This window comes from Pseudonaja textilis, chromosome 4 (assembly GCF_049901715.1).
Source record: "Pseudonaja textilis isolate UNSWEBS1 chromosome 4, rPseTex1.2, whole genome shotgun sequence".
NCBI classification, from domain to species: domain Eukaryota; kingdom Metazoa; phylum Chordata; class Lepidosauria; order Squamata; family Elapidae; genus Pseudonaja; species Pseudonaja textilis.
In genome coordinates, this window is record NC_141993.1 from 47,318,836 (window position 1) to 47,338,008 (window position 19,173).

The 19,173-nt window shown below is 34.2% G+C and overlaps 1 protein-coding gene across 9 annotated transcripts in view; it reads left to right on the forward strand.

The window, feature by feature from the left end:
• NT5C2 (5'-nucleotidase, cytosolic II) overlaps positions 1–19,173 on the forward strand; it is a 67,823-nt gene that overhangs the window by 19,172 nt on the left and 29,478 nt on the right. For 6 of the 9 annotated variants that reach the window (XM_087932807.1, XM_087932805.1, XM_026704700.2 and 3 more), the window contains exon 3: positions 15,455–15,528. The exons of the other annotated variants lie outside the window; for them this stretch is intronic. In XM_087932807.1, coding sequence (XP_087788933.1) covers positions 15,455–15,528 — 74 coding nt within the window. The remainder of the gene's footprint in view (positions 1–15,454; positions 15,529–19,173) is intronic. 9 annotated transcript variants of the gene reach the window in all.

Below are 19,173 nucleotides of genomic sequence, written 5' to 3' on the forward strand. Positions count from 1 at the left end.
AAATTTCAAAAATAGTGTAACCATCCTTGGATGAAGGAAAAATTAATCAGACTTGGTGGATGCAAAGGAAACTATTTTTTCAAGCTGTGCTTAGTCAATGCCACCAATGTCAAGGCAACTCTCATTGTGGTAGCACATTGCTAAACATTCCATAAATGTTTTACAAATATAGATAATAGGCAGCTTATACCAGGGGGGGGAAATCAAACAGTTATCCAAAGCCAGTAATTTTTTGTGCTACATATAATATTGAATTGAAAAAAATGAATGAAAAAAAACCCTTGAGACAAAATGTAGTGTTTAATTTTACAACTTAATTATAATAACATTATTTTTAAACTGTCCAGAATTGCTGTGAGTTGGGCAGCATATACAGATAGCCCTCGACTTAGCAGTTCATTTAGTGATTGATCAAGTTACAATGGCACTGAAAAAAGTGACATGACTGTTTTTCACAGTTACACCCTTTCCATGGTCACATGATCAAAATTCAGATGTTTGGGCAGTGGTTCATATGCAGATAATCAGAGTTGGAAGGGACCTTGTAGGCCATCTAGTCCAACCCCCCGCCCAAGCAGGAGACCCTACACCATTTCTGACAAATGGCAGTACAATCTCTTCTTGAAAGTCTCAACTGATGGTGCTCCCACAACTTCCAACGGCAAGCTGTTCCATTGGATGATTGTTCTCACTGTCAGAAAGTTTCTCCTTGTTTCCAGGTTAAATCTCTCCTTGTTCAGTTTCCATCCATTATTCCTTGTCTGGCCTATAGGAGCTTTAGAAAAATATTTATGACGGTTGTAGTGTCCCGGGCCCTTCTGTGACTTTCTGACAAGCAAAGCCAATGGGGAAGCCAGATTCACTTCACAATTGGGTTACTAACTTAACAACTGTAGTGTCGTAAAATGAGGCAAAGCTCACTTAACAAATATCTCACTTAACAGAAATTTTGGGCTCAATTGTGGTCAGGTCATAAGTCAAGGACTACCTGTATACAGTATATTAAATAACATTAATTTTCCTTTTTATTCAAATAATTTTATTAGTGATTACAGGTTGAAAAAACTAATTAGATTACACAAATATAAAAACGAAAAAGTGTGAAAAAGTAAAATGGAATTCACCCTTCATCACGACATGTATTAAACAATTTTGGTTACTTATTCTGAAAATATTATAATGCTAAAGCTAAGAGCCTTTAGCAGTTTGATCTCTGGAATTCAGCTCTTTTCCTAGTGTCTTCCTCCTGTGTTTCTCCTGCCAGCATTCTGAAAGGCTCTACTCAAATTTCAGATGGTGGTCACATAATAATAATAATAATAATAATAATAATAATAATAATAATAATAATAATAATAATAATAATCTCGAATAATTTCCTTCTTCTCTTTACTACCATAGCAAACTTGGCCTTGTTCATCTATTAATTGCAATGTTTTCCTTGATTCTTTCTCCTTTCTCAATTTATATGCTAACCATCTACCTGGTTTATTTGCATCTTCAAAATAGTTCTGTTTAGCACCTCTCATTTTTTGTGCTAATTCTTCCTTTTCTATTAGACCCATTTTATGTTTGGTTATATCCATTTTTAACTTAATGTCCTTTCTCTGTGGCATTTTCTGTAGCTCTTTTTTGAGTCCTTTATACTCATCTTCTAATGCCTTAGAGGCTAATCTTTTCATGGTATTTCTTTTCCTTGTATAGTCTATCATCAAGCCTCTGGCATATGCCTTCATTGTATCCCATACATTCTGGATTGATGTATCTTCTTTTTTGTTTTCTCCAAAGAAAAAGGCCAATTCTTTCTCCATCCACTGTGTGAAGTCTTTTTCCTTTAAAATAATATTATTTAACGTCCATCTAGATCTTCTTTGTCCTTTCCATTTAATTGTCATTGGATTGTGATCTGCCCAAGTATTTGTTTCAATATTTATTTCTTGAATATTAGTTATTAATTCTGTTGACATCCATATCATATCTGTTCTGGACCATGATAAGTGTCTATTTGAATAGAAGGTGTATTTTTTAGTTCTGGCATTTCTTTCTCTCCATGTATCTTTTAAGTTTATTTCATCTACCATTTTAAAAAAAGATTTAGGGAGAGTCTTTCTATTTTGCTTTATTGTTTTCTGTGCTGTGTAGTCCAGTTTATTGTCTACAATTCCATTAAAATCTCCCATCATAACTATATTAACATAGTCCAACTATATTCATATGTAATTTTTTATAGAATTCTTCTTGTTTGTCATTCGGGGCATAAATTGCAATCAGGAGTGTTTTCGTATTGTCCATTATTTCCATCATTAATATTCTTCCATCGTCATCAGTATAAATCAATTTCGCTGAGAAGGTCTCTTTAATATATAAAACCACTCCTCTTTTCTTGCATTGTGTTAAGGAAGTGAATATTTTCCCTAATTTTGGCTGTATCAACAATTGTTCATATTGTTTTTTAATATGTACTTCTTGTAGGCAGATTATATCAAATTTTAATTTCTCTAATTTATGAAAGATTTTCCTTCTTTTAACGGCTGAGTTAAGTCCATTTATATTAATTGTAATCAATTTTTTCTCTTCCATGGTTATATTTTGTAATTAGGTTTGACAGCTCTCGCGGATCTTGGTTCAAGTTGTTCTTTGGCTTCCTCCTTTCCACCTACTGCACCTTCTTCTTTTTCAGTCGTCATTTGGGAGTCCTCTTGGAATTCAATTAGTGAAATTTCTTTTTCTGCCTCTTCCTCCCCTCTGAAAAATTCTGTGTAAAATGATTCAGCTTTCTCAATTGAGTCAATTCTATATCTCTGTTCTTGTCATGTGAACATTAAACCTTTTGGAATCAGCCATCTATAATTCACCTCTTTTTTTAAGTAGCAATTTGGTCAAGAATTGGTATTTTCTTCTCATCTCTCTCACTCTTCTGGGTACTTGTTTCAAGACCACAATCGCCTTATCTTTGTATTTCAATGTTTTCTGTCTTGCCCCTTGCAATATTTGTGTTTTAATGGCTTTCTTTGTAAATCTGATGTGAACTTCTCTTGGTAAGCTATTTCTCATCGCATATCTTGTGAAGACTCAATCAACCTCATCTATTCCATCCATCATCTTCTCTTCAGTTATTTCCAAAGCTTCAGCCAATATTTCTATCATTATCTCAGCTAGATTTTTTCCTTTTTCTTCCTCTATGTTTTGGAATCTAAGATAAAATTCTGATCTGTCCATCTCCCATCTCAGCATACCACTTTTATCTTGTTCAGCCACAGTTAATCTGTTATCAATGTCTCCAGTCTTCTTGTCTCTTTGTTTATCATCTTCTTCAAGTTTTTGGAGTCTCTCATCATACTTCATCATCATTGGTTGGATGTTCTCCACTTTTTCATCGGTTTTCCCTGTTCTTTGTTCAATGTTCTCTGTTCTTTGTTCAATGTTCTCTATTCTCTTTTCAATATTCTCTGATCTTGTTTGAATAATTTGAATTCCTTGCATAATCATCTGCAGGGTCACTTTTTCTTGTTTTTCTTGCCTTAATATTGTCTGTGTTGAACGTTGTCCTCCAGATGGTGGAGAGGAAGAAGTGGAAGTTGAAGAACCAGGAGCTGTTAATTTCCTACTCATTTTGTGGAGTTCAAAATCTTCAGGTTCTTCTAGACCTTAATCCAGTTGTAAAATAACCAATTGCAGTTTCAAATAAAAATAGTAGGAAAAAAATAGGAGAATAGTAAGAAAAGAGAAGCCAAATAGTAATAATAATAGAAAGAGAAGAAAAAAATTCTTCAGGTTCTTGTATACCTTAATCCAGTCGGTTGGTTAGATGACAGTAAAAATTCAAAAATGAAGGAAAAGACCATAAACACACCATGAACACACACACACACACACACAAAAAGTTGTAAAATCCTAAAAAGGCGAAAAAGTGAAGAAAAAGGCTAAAAAAGAAAGGAAAAATTCGTCAGGTTCTTCAACACCTTAATCCAATTAAGAGGTCTCAAATATAAAAGTATACATAAAAATAAACCAAAAAAAGAAAAAGAAAAAAAACCAATATGGAAGGTAAATGGAAAGACAAAAATACCAGGAAGGGAAAGAGAAGAAAAAGGCTACTCCCTTAAAAAGAAAAGGAAGGGAAGCATTAATACTAAAGCTTTTCCTTTAAAATAAAAAGCAGACGTAAAAATTTAACTTCCAAAGACAAGAAAAAAAAAGAAACAAAGACAAGTTCCAGAGAGCCAAAAATCCAAATAGCTATTGCAAAAAAAAAGTAAGCTGATGAGGAGGGGTAGCACAGCTTAAAAAGAATAAAAAGAGCACACTGCACTTTATTTGATTATCCAAGGCTCTTGTTATAACTCTCTTCTCCAAAGACTTATCACCTTTTCTTTTCCTAAGCTTCAACACCAGACTCTAGCTATTGATAGAAACCCAGAAGAGCACCTGTAATAATACTCTCCCGTGCTCTTCCCTCTATCTTATCAAACAGGCAATGTCCTTGAAACAAAGTCTCAGTTCTTTCTCAGCTTTGTCTGGTCAAAAGAAAAATAGAATATTTCCAAGCCTCTAGTTGGCAGTGTTACAAAGTGTCTTTAACTTTCACTTTCCCTCTCCTTTTCCAAGCAAAATATAATAAGAATTAATTTAAAAAAAAGACATTTAAAAAATAACTAAAAGGGAGTCTCTGGCTTCAAATATTATAAAATCAAAAAGGAGAGAAGAACATATAAAAAGAAGAAGAAAAAAACCCAGTCCAGTTTCAAAATATAAGATCATGTGTAGAAAATCCAGCAATTTTTACTTTGACATTCCTGTTTAAAATCTCCGCTTAATCACTTCTGTCAAAACTTTTACAGATTCTTTCTTTCCTTTAGGGTGTCCTTTCAAGTCTTAAAATAAAGAAAAAGTTCTCACCAAACCGGCACACTCTCTCTTTCCATTCTCTTTCGTATCGGAGCTGAACCAACTTCAGCAGCTTTAATGGCTGCCTCTTTGCCGCTGGCAAAAAGAGCTTCTCCTGGATCTACCTGGGACTTTGTGATATCCCTGGGATCGACAGGATGCACTCTTTACATTCACTGTCTCTTTGGGACGGTTTAGATCCACTTGGACCGTCCAGGAGCAAAGATATCGGCAGCGATCTCAGATCTCCAAGATCGCATGCCGTATCGTCACGACGCCAGCTCTGCCCTCAAACTCCCAGTTTTCTGGTAGAGGACCCCAATTGAGGAAGACACATACCACCATGTGGGTAACCACGGATTTTGTTTTTTTAGAACTTTGCATGAATAAAATGCCTGATAGTGGGTTTTAGTTTCATCAAAAATTACACAGAACCCAAAGGATCCACTTGCTTTTAGTATTTAAGTTAATTTGTTTCCTCTCTCCAGAGATGGTGTGTATTTTCTAAATACCGAGAATTGGGATGATACCTGCTAATCAAGCCATCAAACATAAAGGGCAATTATGGATCAGTGGGCCAGTAGAATAAAGCACTGACTCAGACAGGAAACAAGGAAATAAAAGTAAACTCTTGAACCTAGAAAGATTCCTATTTCAGGCTCTCTGGAAGCATATTCCTGTAACAGGTTCTTTAAAAAGATGTGCTATTTAAAATAGGTTTTTAAATAAAATCAGGTTTTCTTTAGTTTTCTTGCTTATAGAAGCACAGCTGTTCATATACATAGATCTAAAGCTACTGAACTATGTCTGATGCTATTACAGTAGTACTTAAAAGTTTGTGAATCCTATTGGATTTTCAATATTTCTGCATAACAAATTACCTTAACTATATAAAGAAAACCCAATTAAACAAAAGAATCCAAAAAAATTACATCTGATTATTTACTGAGGAAAATGATCCAAGACTACATACAGTATTTGTGTGTGGCAAAAATATGTGAACCTTTGCTTTCAATAAATGATGTGCTCCACTTGGTCAGCAATATACCAAGGCATTATAAGGTGGCACTAACACTTCATGGGAGCTTGATTCTATCCCTCAGTTAAAGCAACCTAAGACCAAATTGGCTTTTTTGACATCTGCAGCACACTGCTGACTCATACAGGTAGTCCTTGTCTTACAGCCACAATTGAACCCAAAATTTATGTTGCTAAGCGAAACATTTGTTAAGTGAGTTTGTCCGATTTTATGACTTTTCTTGCCATAATTGTTACAGGAATCACTGCAGTTAACACTGTTGTTAAGTGAATCTGGCTTCCCCATTGACTTTGCTTGTCAAAAGTTTGCAAAAGTGGATCACATGAATCACTTTCCAAGCATCCAAATTTTGATCATACAACCATGGGGTCGTAAATGTGAAATGCAACCATCGTAAATGTGAAAAACGGTCATAAGTCACTTTTTTCAGTGCCATTGTAACTTTAAATAGTAACTAAATAAATGTTTATAAGTCGAGGACTACCTGTATTAAATGATTCTTCACTAGGACTCATGTAGTTTTCCAAATATGTAGTTTTGTATTATGTTTTTGACTTTGTTTAATTGGGTTCTCTTTATCTAGTTTTAGGAGGTATGTACAGAAGATCACATTTTAGGTCATATTTATGCAGAGTTACTGTAAAATTCAACAGGATTCATGAACTGTTAAGTACCACTGTGCCCTTCCTATTTTAGTGAAGCGGATTTTGTAATTCTTTTTTGAGACCCACAGATTCCTATCCTCCATCCTTCAAAAGAGCAGGAAACTGCCAAAAGTGCCAGTGCAATTTGTCAATAGATCTGTGAAAGAAAGAAAAAATATTGACATGTAATTATTTAGACTGACTGAAATTTTAAAAAATGAACTCTTTAGAAATCTCAGTTATGACTGTTTAAATAATATTTTTCTATCACTATGTTTATCCTCCGTATTGTGTGACTATTAATATTTTTAGATATAATCCCTAGGACCCAAAATTGCCCTCTCTTCTACCTCTAATGGCTGAGAAGAAGCTAAAGGGTGGAATGGTTTATCAGAATTGTTGTGAGTGATTTTTGAGGATCGTGTTGTTTAAATTTGCTGCGGTTGCAATAAATTCAGGTGGTTGTTTTAAAAATAATGTATATTTTTGTCAGGATAAATTTTGGAATAATCTATATAGAGTTTAGAGAATTGCATATTTATGCGTTTACTTATTTCAGCAGGTTAACTAAAAGTTGGGCTGAATCTGTTGAGAAATCTATTGTGTTACATCACCTTGGGTGGGTGTTGCGCATAGCTTTTTTACAGCTGTCATCTGTAAGACTCGCTTAACCTGTATAGTGATTCAGTACCTGATAGATTATCATAGATATTAAATTGTACAAAATGTTTTTACTTTTGTTTTGTTGTAAATACAAATCAGTAAGACTTTAAAAAACCCTGAGGTGCTTATTGAATTTTAGGTACATTAATTAGAAAATCTGTATTATAAAGCACATGTTAGAATACATAGTACTGACTGTCAATTCAAGAAAGATAAAGTATGGAGACCCATAGAAAATGGGTTACAACCTCTACTCTTGTTTTATGTGTAACATTTATACAGTACAAATTCCTCCTTTCTCCCTCCCACTTCATCCCAAATAATAGCTAGCTTTAGACACATAGCTGGTGTCAACTGTAAGTCTTATTATATCTTATAGCCTATTTGTAGAAATGCTTATTGTGTAAACAAAAATAGAAATTGACTATACAGCCACTGACTTACTGAAATATTTGGAAATAAGATGCTCCTCTTTTATAAGCCGTTACCGATAGCATGAATTTGGGTGGAAATGAAACTGTCATTTCAGTAGAAGGAAATTCTTCGTTACACGGAAGAATAATGCTATCTCCTTTGCTCATTGTTGATGTATCTGGGTTGGGAGTAACTGAGGCTGGTCTCTCCGTAGGAGTACAGTCATGCAGTGCAATTGTAGTTAGACAGGAAGGAGGTTCAGTATGAGACACCAAATTGTTGTGATGTCTATTTTTTAACTCTGAGGGAATACTTCTCATCATCCTTTGGATTATTGCATACAGTTCTTTGGCGTCTAACAGCTGTTACAAGTAAAGGTTAAACAATGGAAAAAGTTGGGTTTCCATTCTCTCTTGTTACTGGTAATTGCCAAGAAGCAGAATCCAGGTATTTGTATTATCTTATTTTATGTATCTACAATGAATTGGGGTTGTAATATTCCAAGATAATAAGATAAAATTAGTTGTTTTGGTGCACATATTTTTGCAAATAACTCCCTTTAAATATATCTGTGAGAAAGGATTCAGTGCTTTACTTTCTCTTCTTTCAAAGACAGCTTTGTGTAAGATTGGCATAAAAATATGGAAGTTAGGCCTCTATTTTTGTATTCTGATATGCCACTGGTCTTACTTTGGCTTCACTTTAGGTATCTTTCTATATTTATATCACAGACTTCACTGAACCAGCATGAGACTAGAAAGTTCTCCGTCCTAGGGGTAAAAAAGTAGACACAAAATGTGTACTATGGCTTCACCAGAGATTTGCTTTGCATTAAAAAGGTGGAAACATAGATAGATGAAACTAACGTTTAAACAGAATAGTTTACGGTTGAAGGTCATTTAGAATTTGGCTTCCTATTATCAGATATGCGTTCTAGTTAAAAATATTTTTTTCTGAATTTTACAGATGAAAGTTACTATCTTTTAAAAAATTAATATAGACCAAAACTAGCCTAAGAATTTCAATTATTATTCAATAATAGCTTGTGTATGTTCAGTATTACTGTGTACACGAACCATACATTAATAACTGAACACTTAATTTTTATGACTGTTTACCAAAGCGTAAATTAAGTACATAGAAAGTAGGTTTTTAAAAAAGTAGGAGCTGATGCTGTTAGAGCAAGTACTTCTGATTTTGGTTACACCTTTATTTACACCTTTATTTTATTTATTTATTTAAATTTATTTACACCTTTTCATTCCACCAATGAAATGTCCAACAGAAAAATTCTAACTATTGCTTGTTTACTGCTTGATATATGATATCAAACATATAAAATAAAAAATGTAAGGCTAAGAATAAGTCATACTTGAACTTTGTAGTAGAAAATATTTGTCTCAATATGTAAACATAGTAATTACATAGTAAGATACAATTATGCAGTCATTAATTTCTGTGCATAATCATTAATTTCTGTGCATAATCATACATATGACAGTAATGATCATGCATCTGCATACATTGAGTGGTTATTTTTTCTGATATTCCAGTACTTTTGAGAATCCCTAAACCTGTAAGAGACACAATCAAACTCTTTCAATGCAACTTGAAAATAAAGGAGTTACCATGTCAAAATCTTGCTGCTATAGTTAATAAAATACAGGTAGTCCCACATTATACAGGTAGTCCCAGACTTATGACCATAATACAGGTAGTTCCAGACTTATGACCATAATTGAGCCCAAAAATTGAGCCCAAAAATTGCAAAGTGAGACATTTGTTAAGTGAATTTTGCCCCATTTTATGACTTTTCTTACCACAGTTGTTAAGTGAACCATTGCAATTGTTAATAACACAGTTGCTAAGTGAATCAGTCTTTCCCATTGACTTCTCTTGTCAGAGGTTGCCAAAGCTGTTCACATGAACCGCAACCGCCTGCAACCATGATAAATATGAACAAGTTGCTAAGCATCAGAATTTTGGTCAGGTGACCATGGGGATGCTGCAATGGTCATAAGTGTGAAAACCGTTCATAAGTCACTTTTTCAGTGATGCTGTAACTTTGAACGGTCACTAAATGAACTCTTGTAACTCGAGGACTACCTATAAGTATGTGCAGAGAATACGGTTGTGATGTGATACTGGATAGGAAATTATATCATTGAAGTTTTTTATTTTGCTTAAGTTGTTTTATATCCATAATTTTCATAAGGTTAGCAATACTTCTAATGAAGATTTCCAAATAACTAAACAAGTTTTTATTTCATATTAATTAGATTTAGGTGGCTGCCCATCTCAGTTACACAATTCTGGGGTGCTAACAATATTAAAAATAATAAAAACATATACACATAGCAGCCACCAAAAAAATTATCAAAGCAAAGATCGACATCTTTCAGCATCACCAACTTCTGAATTTGCCTAGGGAATGGGTGGGATTAACCTATGAGCTGAATAAAGGCCCCATGTTGTTCCTTTATGACTTTCGCTCTTTTAAATACTTTTTTGCAGAATTCAGACAAAAATTAAATTCTGGTGTGGATATGTGTTTGTTTTAATGATAGCGGCCCATACCGTTATTTAAAACTTGCTCTTAAAATTTTCTTTTTGTTAATACTTTTATTATTTCTCATTTTGATGACACATGTACAGTGCAGTTCTAGATGCTAAAATTTGATACAAAATGAACTAATACTACCAGAAAAAACTTAGGTATATTTTTATATAGCCTTACATGCCCACTCAGTAGTTGAGATGCTGAGCTTGTCGATCAGAAAGGACAACAGTTTGGCGGTTCAAATCCCTAGCTCTGCGTAATGGAGTGAGTTCGTGATACTTGTCCCAGCTTCTGCCAACCTAGCAGTTCAAAAGCATGTAAAAATGCAAATAGAAAAATAGGGACCACTTTGGTGGGAAGGTAACAGCGTTCCATGTGCCCTTGGCATTTAGTCATGCCAGCCACGGCCAGATGACCACGGAGACCTCTTTGGACTGCCCTGGCTCTTCGGCTTTGTAACAGAGATGAGCACCGCCCCGTAGAGCCGTAAACAACTAGCATGTATGCGCAAGAGGAACCTTTACCTTTACCTTATAAGTGCCCACATAGGTATATTGTACTGTTGGTTGTTTGATTACATTTCTAGACTGCTCATCTCTTCACCAAGTGACTCTGAGTTATTATTGGAATTCCCTTACAATATTCTTCATTATTTAGTAATTAAAAGAAATAGCATAGAAAAGTAAGCATTTCCAGCTTAGCAGTACATCATTATCAAATATTACTTTTATTATCCAATTCAGTTGGCATATGTGGGCTGGAAGATAAATAATTGGTAAATTGTATTGTTTCCATGAGACAATATATATATATATATGAATGGCCTTCCAGTGATTGCCCTGAATTAAACACTATTATAATCTAAGTATCCTGGCTGCTAAGGATCAAAGCTATTTATCTATGTATTTATCCTAGCTATTTATCTAGGGAAATATTTATCTAGACCAGAACCTTAGAGGATACAATGCAGGTTGGGCAATATTGAGCAATGCCTTCAATCCATTTGTGGGAGAGAACTAAACACGAACTGATTTCAAGGAATATTTATCTCTTGGCCTGTATCCCTAGTATAACCCTCATTCAATCATTCTAAGTGACATTGCCTCTAATCCTTACAAGCTAATACTCAACATTTTGTGGAAGGACAAATCCACTATAGAATCTGCTTGTGTTAAAAAAAAGTGCATCTGAATATTTTTCTATATTCCAAATAGTCTCCTTTGTATATAAAAACCATCAGAACTGTTCAGTAGTCCTTATTTGCTGCCATGCTGATCACCACAAAATTGTTAAGTATTCAGAGAGACACCAAGAGAGACACCATCTATCTGGCATGGAGCAAGATCATATTCTCTGAGTCTGGAGGACTCGGGTAGAAAAAAGGCAAAATATGTCGGGGGAAAAGGGACATTTTCAAACATGTCTCTTTCCTTGTTTTGTGTATGTGTGCAGGCATGCATGTTCCTTCAACTCAGGTTTGCCATTGCCTGATTCCTATGGCTGAGAGAAAGAGCCTGAATCCAAATCACCCAACTGCCTTTATATCTAAGTCAGGATTATAAGTCATGGTCTCCCGGTTTGTAGCCTGATGTTTTAACTATCACCACAAATTAGTTCTTCCTTGCTGTCCTACATAGTGTTAAAATTACTCGTTTTTGAGATTAGCTGTATGAAGGAAGAAGTTTCTGTAAAATTAGAAGGAACCATATTATTTCTTCCACATTATCTGGTTGGAACAAACCCTTCTAGTGCAGAGAGAACAATTATTTAATTGTGGTGGTGCGCTTACCACCCCAATACTGTTCTGTCCAAACAGACTGTTAACTGGTTGTGGATTTGAACATGCAATTTCTTCAGTCTCCTGCTTTTCAGATGAGATTCCTAAACTGTCAGAAAGAACTCAAATTCTGTGGACCGTTGTATTCAGGATTCTCCAGATATAAACATAGATATTAGTTTGTAAAGTAAAATGAAATTTTACTTTACAAACTAATATCTATATTTATACCTGGAGAATCCTGAGAGGGTACAAAAAAGCCCCACAGCCTTTTTGTGATGATCCTGTTGCCAAAGATCAAACCGTCTAACTTGTGTATGAAAAAGATGAATCATATCTTGTTTATTCAAAGCCATGATGATATTTAGCAATGCTGCCTTTCGGTTGATATCCCAAGGGTTTCATACGGCGCATCATAAATTCGCAATATTTCTTATAGTGCCTTTCGTATATTTTGATGGTAGCTGTTGTGTAACTTTTGTCATGTTTAACTGTCTCTCCTCCCTCCTATCTCATTCCACCGTTGTACTTTCTATGCTTCACTGCCAAAACAGGCAGCTTGCCAGGAAATTGTGACTCTTAGAGCTGCATTGAAAGTTAAGGGTAAAACATATAGCCAGAGAGATTCTGTTCCAAACGGAGATGTATTGAACAGTGATATCCTGTAACTTATTAAATTTGCTGCAGATCTGTGTTCTCTAGCACTGTCTAAACAGATACGTGGCATCTCCCAGTTTGTTTCACGCATAGTGCTATGCTGAAATCCAGCCAGAAAAAAGAAAAATTGCTTATATATGGGGGAAGGGAGCTTTTTAAAAAATAGGTAACGTGGATTTGACAGCTACAAATTTTACAAGAAGAACATCCAAATAAGATGATGAGGTAAGTTGGTTAGTGCAGATATATGATAGTTTGACCTTAAATGTTAACGGTTTGGAATCGAAATGTTTGTAATTGTAAATTGTCTTATATTAAGACTAGCTGTTTAGATAGTACTTGAATTTTGGAAGGGAAATCTCTGAGGTTAAAAGCAGTTAATAATGCTCTATCTTTGGATATATTTGTTCATTTTTTAAATATTTAGCATACCTCTTAATCCTGTATAAATGAAACGTTACTTTAATTTTCTTTATTCTATAAATCTAAAAAGAAAATCTGAATAGTACCTAAAGATACAAAAAGCCTGTTAGTGACTTTGTAGTATATTTATTTCATTAATACAGAAAGCATTATTCCACCAATTTGGATTGATTAATTCCTCTGAAATCTTTCAAAAGTTAACTGTAATCTTTGTCTTATAATAGAATGCATATTTTCAGTACTTTATTTAATAAAAAAACCAATTACTTTTCTAAAGCATATTTCCCAAACAAGTAATTTCCTTCCTTCAATTATATATTTAATAGGGCAATTAAAAAAAGCAAGATCTTCAAAAGATTTTTCTTTAATTTTTGAAATACACTAGAAATAACCGAATTGCTGTATTGAATCTGCAATTAGATTCGCTAATTGTTCAAGTTAGTGCATTGCACAGTAATGAGAGGAGCCAAGCATCTGATATTCATGTATTTAGTGTCATCAGCAAATTAAGATCTGAATTTCTCAGAGTGATGCACTATTATCTGGAATGGGCCTTGTAGGAAATATGTACTGAAATCTCTTACAAAGATGAGCAGTGGCTGACTGGTGAATACATTATTGATTCTGGTAGTATGCTATAGTCAAAAGTATTTCTTATGCTGATTACTATAATTGTTTTAAATAAATGTGTGAAGAATAATATTTAGCTGAAGGATCTAACCAGGAATGTCAAACTGGTGGCCCGCAGGCCGGATATGTCATGTGAAGGCCACACCTACCCCAGCTCCGCGAATGGGAAAAACATCATGAAACATCACGTGACACCGCAAGTTTGACACCCATGATCTAAATTCTTCCTTCATTTCCTCCTTGGTTTTAAGTTTTGGCTTAGTCTAAATCTGTACATGAGAGAGTAAGGCCAAGAAGGGAATTAGAGGAAGTTTGCAAGCCCGGGAAAATTAGGTTCAGATAAGTTGCCTAAAGAGATCAGTATTTCTTAAATGAATTCAGAACCAAGAATAGACAGACATAAAGTTAAACTAAAGGCAACTAGAGAATGCATGGAAATGAGAGAGGCAAGTGCATAGAATGACAACATTGTGATTTAATAAATGGTGCACTTACATGCTACTTATTGGATGAAATATTAAAGGAGGAAAGGAAAGTTTATGGAGATTCTCAATCATTTGGGTCATGGTTGTCCCAAAGGTTCTTTTCAAGAGGCAACTGGACTTTTTTGGTTTTTTTCCTTGCAAACATTTCACTTCTCATCCAAGAAGCTTCTTCAGAACTGAATTGCATATTACAAAAACAATTGTGTATATTTTTGAATATAAAGTTGCTAGTCCAGGGATTGGTTTAAATTAATTTAATGTACAGAATATATTTTTACGCATTTATAAGGGGCACAGTGGCTCAGTGGTTAGGATGTTGAGTCTTAAACTGTTAGAGGTCCATACCTTGACAGTCCGAGACCCAAGTGCTGCCAGATGAAATGAATTCCCATCACTTGTCCCAGCTCCTGCTAACCTAGCAGTTTGAAAGCATGAAAAGGCAAGTAAATGAATAGGTACTGCATATAAGCATGCAGGAAGGTAACAGTATTTCATGTTTTGCTATATGCTTTGTGCTGCTGCATGATGTCTTACTGGCCAAATGAGTACCAAAACATCTTCGGACAATGCTGGCTCTTTGGTTTAAGAAACAGAAATGAGCACTGCCCTCTAAAGTCAGTCACAACTAGCAGGGGTAAAACTTGCTACAACTTTACCTTTACCTTTTATGCATTTATATATTAGTGGAATTAGAGTGTAATTTCTGTGCCATTTTTAAATCAGAGATTATTTAATAATACAATAAGATAGGCTTGATTTTGAGAATAATTATAATATTAAACAATTTTATGTAATTACTAGGCAAACTATCAATCCACAACCAGCATGACACCTTCTTAGTAAATTGCTTTTATTTTCGTTGAGTTAAAAGAAATGAGAGTTATTTCATCCTTTTTTCTTTATTTTTGATTAGTATCTGTAATTTGTGTTAATTCTATTCGTACATATTATATAAATGAAAAATCTGGCTCTCTTAAAAATCTTTTAAGTACAACTACTACTGATAGCATCCAGCAATGTTATTGCATTTAGGAGATTAACAGCCCAGTTCTGTACAGTGTAAAGTTATTTCCAGATGAGTCTACTGAGTCCAGTGGCATTTGCTCCGAAGTGAATGTGCTCAGGATCACTGTAAATGTATCTCGGTCATTTTGTCCATTGGCATGTTCCCTTAATAACTCTTGGATAGTCTGAAGCATATGTGTTCCTCATGCTGTTTACTCAGGTTTCATATCAACAATACTTACTATTGGTTTTCTTACCTTTTTTTGGCAGGGTTTTTGTGAATAGAAGTCTAGCCATGGAAAAAATAAAGTGCTTTGGATTTGATATGGATTATACTTTAGCTGGTATGTATACAAATGTATGTTTCATAACTGAGCCTCATTGCTAACAAAAGCAAGAATGTCTTACTATATTTTGGTGCTTATTTAAGGAACTACTTAAACTCTGTTTAAGCAGTTTATAGAGAGAATTAAAGGACAGATAGCAGTTGACTACATGCTTATTGTTTTGTACAAATCCTGTCCATTTTGTTGAAGAATAAACATCATGAAACATCACATGACAGCAACGTGACACTGCAAGTTTGACATCCATGATCTAAATTCTTCCTTCATTTCCTCCTTTGTTTTAAGTTTTAAATGAACATAAATCATGCTCACTTCTATCTGCCGATAATAAATCTTGGTTATTTTTATCCTGGATCACATAGTCTTTAGAGTCGTATTGATAATTATGCTTCTGTCAAGCCCTGTTTTTGTTACCACTGTAGTCGACACTGCATTATTGCCTAAGTCTAAGACCCCTTTTTGTGTATTTGGCCATGCAATAGTTATAAGCGTGTTAAATGTTACATTTCAGAGACAGAATGTTCCAAGGAATTCTGAAACATTCCATTCTTCCTCCAGACAGTGCTGATTCAGCTGGAAATAGTCCTGCAATTGTTTGGAATTGAAATATGTTTTCAAGATGTTTCTGGCTTCTAATATCTTGCTGTTTAAGAAGATGGTTAAAACATATCTGTCCTTCCAAGCTTAGAAATAATTAATTATTGTAAATTATTGTTTTTGGATCTCTCCCTTTTTTCATTTCCCATTGGCTATTAGCCAAATGATCTTGGGTGCCATCATCTCTTCTGAATCCATTTGTATATCTGGAAATTCTTGTTCCATGTATTATTAAAATCTGTGTTGCAAAATATTGGCCATAATCTTATTAGGATATTAATAATGCAATTGTTTATTAGTTAGAACATTCCTTAACATTACCTTTTTGTGGTATTCAGACATAATGGATTTTTTTCGCTCGCTTGGCCACAGTTGTTTTCCATACTTGTTTACAAAATTATTTTCTGCATCCTTTTATCAGATTTAAGAGTTCTATTGATACTTCACCAATTCCTGTGGCCAATTTAACTTCATTTTGCAGAATATCTGGTTCTAATTCAGTGATTAAACATAATAACATATTAGCTAACAAACATTTTGTTTATGGATAATTGTTAACATTTATGAAAAAAAATATTCAAATTCACAAGATTTAAGTCATTTTTAATTGCAGTAATTGATCAAATATAAAAGAAACCAGAAGAGGGATGAAAAATACACTAATTTCAGATAATGTGTTCAATGCCAATTTATAATGTGGCACTTATCACTATGCTTTGGGCTGTTGGTGTATATCAAATATATAGCAACATTAATGGAATTTTGGAGATTTTTCCAGTACTTGACATATTTTTCACTGAAAACTTGAATCCTTAAATCACTTAACTATCTCCTCTCATCTGTAGCTCTCTGTATTAAGGACATTCTGTCTGCCTATAGCCCAGAAATTTTGTATTGTTCAAGCTCAGAAAAGCTTTTCAGGATGTTCAAGTTAACTACAGGAGAAGAGTTAGCAGCCTGTAAAGACTAGGAGTCTTTAATTAAGCTTAGAGCATGAGATTACTGTTGAAAACTAGAGGGAAAATAAATATTGACTAGCAAAAGAACAGTGAAGGGCTGAGAAACAAAGTAGTTCAAGTAAAGTTATTTTGTATCTGGCAGAAAAATAGCATTGAGCAACTTACTAGCTAGATCTGGAGAATAGGTGACAAGTTAATTGAGACTCCATTACAACATTGCTGCTTGGGAAGAGGAAGGATGTATATCTTATCAATTATTATTTTAATTATGATTTTTATGAGGATAATTACTGTTGTATGTGTTGCTGATTTTTTTAAAATATGTAACTTTTGAAATAGAACATGAGAAAAGCTTTCAAATGGAAATATTTAAATGTATGTGTATAAAATTAAAATGTGGCATATGATAGAAATAGGGTGTTGTTCTTTTGGGGGGTTATACTGTTATAGTACTGGCCATCTATAGAAGACTAGAGTCATAATAGATGAAATTCTTATTGCAAATAAAAATAAGTCCAGAACAAATTGATAAAGTCCTCTATATAAAGAGAAGAGCCTGCTATAATGCAGTTTCATTATCCTCGTGAGTTGCTTTTTAGCCATAATGACTCAGGGTGATTTATACATAAATTTTATTTATTTTATTTAAACCTCACCTTTATTATTTATAAATAATTCAAGGTGGCAAACATAACTACTCTTTTTTCCTCCTATTTCCCCAACCCGGTGAGGTGAGGTGAGCTGACAGAGAGTGACTGGCCCAATGTCAACTATATTTCCTATATTTTCAACAGTTCAGAAGTGGCATCAAAATTGAATAATAGACTTTGGCAGGAAAAAATGATAAAGTTGGAGTTATAATCTGGGAAATGAAGGAATTTTTAAAATTTGGTTAGTTCGGATAGAAACACATTCCTGAATGTAGCAATGCCAGGAAAAGAGCAGAATATGTTGAATTTATCAGGTAAAATATTTAATCTTTGCCATGGTGTCTGTTAGCAATATTGAATAGTCTTCCAGGAGACTACCTGCTAACCTTTTCAGTATTATATTAGAGAAAGAAGAATTATGCTGTGGAAAACAGCCAGTTCTTTTTGCCAGATTTTGATGGTATATTACAAAAGAATGCTAGAGACCACATGAGACCCATCAGTTAAGGATTGCTGCTATTAAACTTAGCAGAGTTTGATAAAAGCAGAAACTTGACTGAATATGGTTGCCAGATTTGGTTTCAACAGAAATATTATTTCACATTTGTGTGATTAATTCTGATACTGAAGTTTCTCTTTGCTGCAGTTAAAAGGGAATAGGAATTGCTTTTGAGAAGGGATGGATATGTATAGAATGTGCTTGTTTTCACAGCTGTCTTCTAATCTTTATAGCAAGGTTAAAGAAGAGTCATCATTCCTTCTGCAGTAGTTAAAATAGCAAGAACCATCTTCTGTAATTAAATGTTCTAAGATTGTGTCTTCTTTTTGCATATATAGTCATACAAGCAGCATATTTGAGTTTTATCAATGGAATTGCTCTTATGTTGACAAATATGGAAATCTCACTTATAATGTACTTATATTATAATTTTATAATATAAGTTATAAGTTTTATAAGATAACTTATAACATATTATAATTTTAGTAATTTAACATGTGCAGTTCATCACACGTTTACTCGTAAATGGTGCACAATCACTACAGTAGTCTAGCAAATTAGGCTTATCTTTTGTAATGTATGCCTCATTAATACAGAAAGCCTCTGCAGACGCCGTGTGAGATGTGAATCCTATTCCGAATTGTCCATTGCTGGCATGGTAGTTCAAAGCCTGGCATCTTTTTTGTGGAGTCAGTTATATGTTTTCCTATGTCAGGGCATTCAGCCCCCCCCCTTTGGCTTTCCGTCAGGAATCCATGTTAAAGTTGGGCAGATGTTGTGCAAGTGCCAGTGGGGCTTTGCTGGATTTCAGTCTTCGGGCTGATAAATGAGAAAGGTCGGCATGCACTGGTAAGAGTGAGTTATTCATAATTTTTCTGTATTCTTAATTTATTTTGCTTGATACTTCCATAGGTTCTTGCAATCTATTAACATTTCT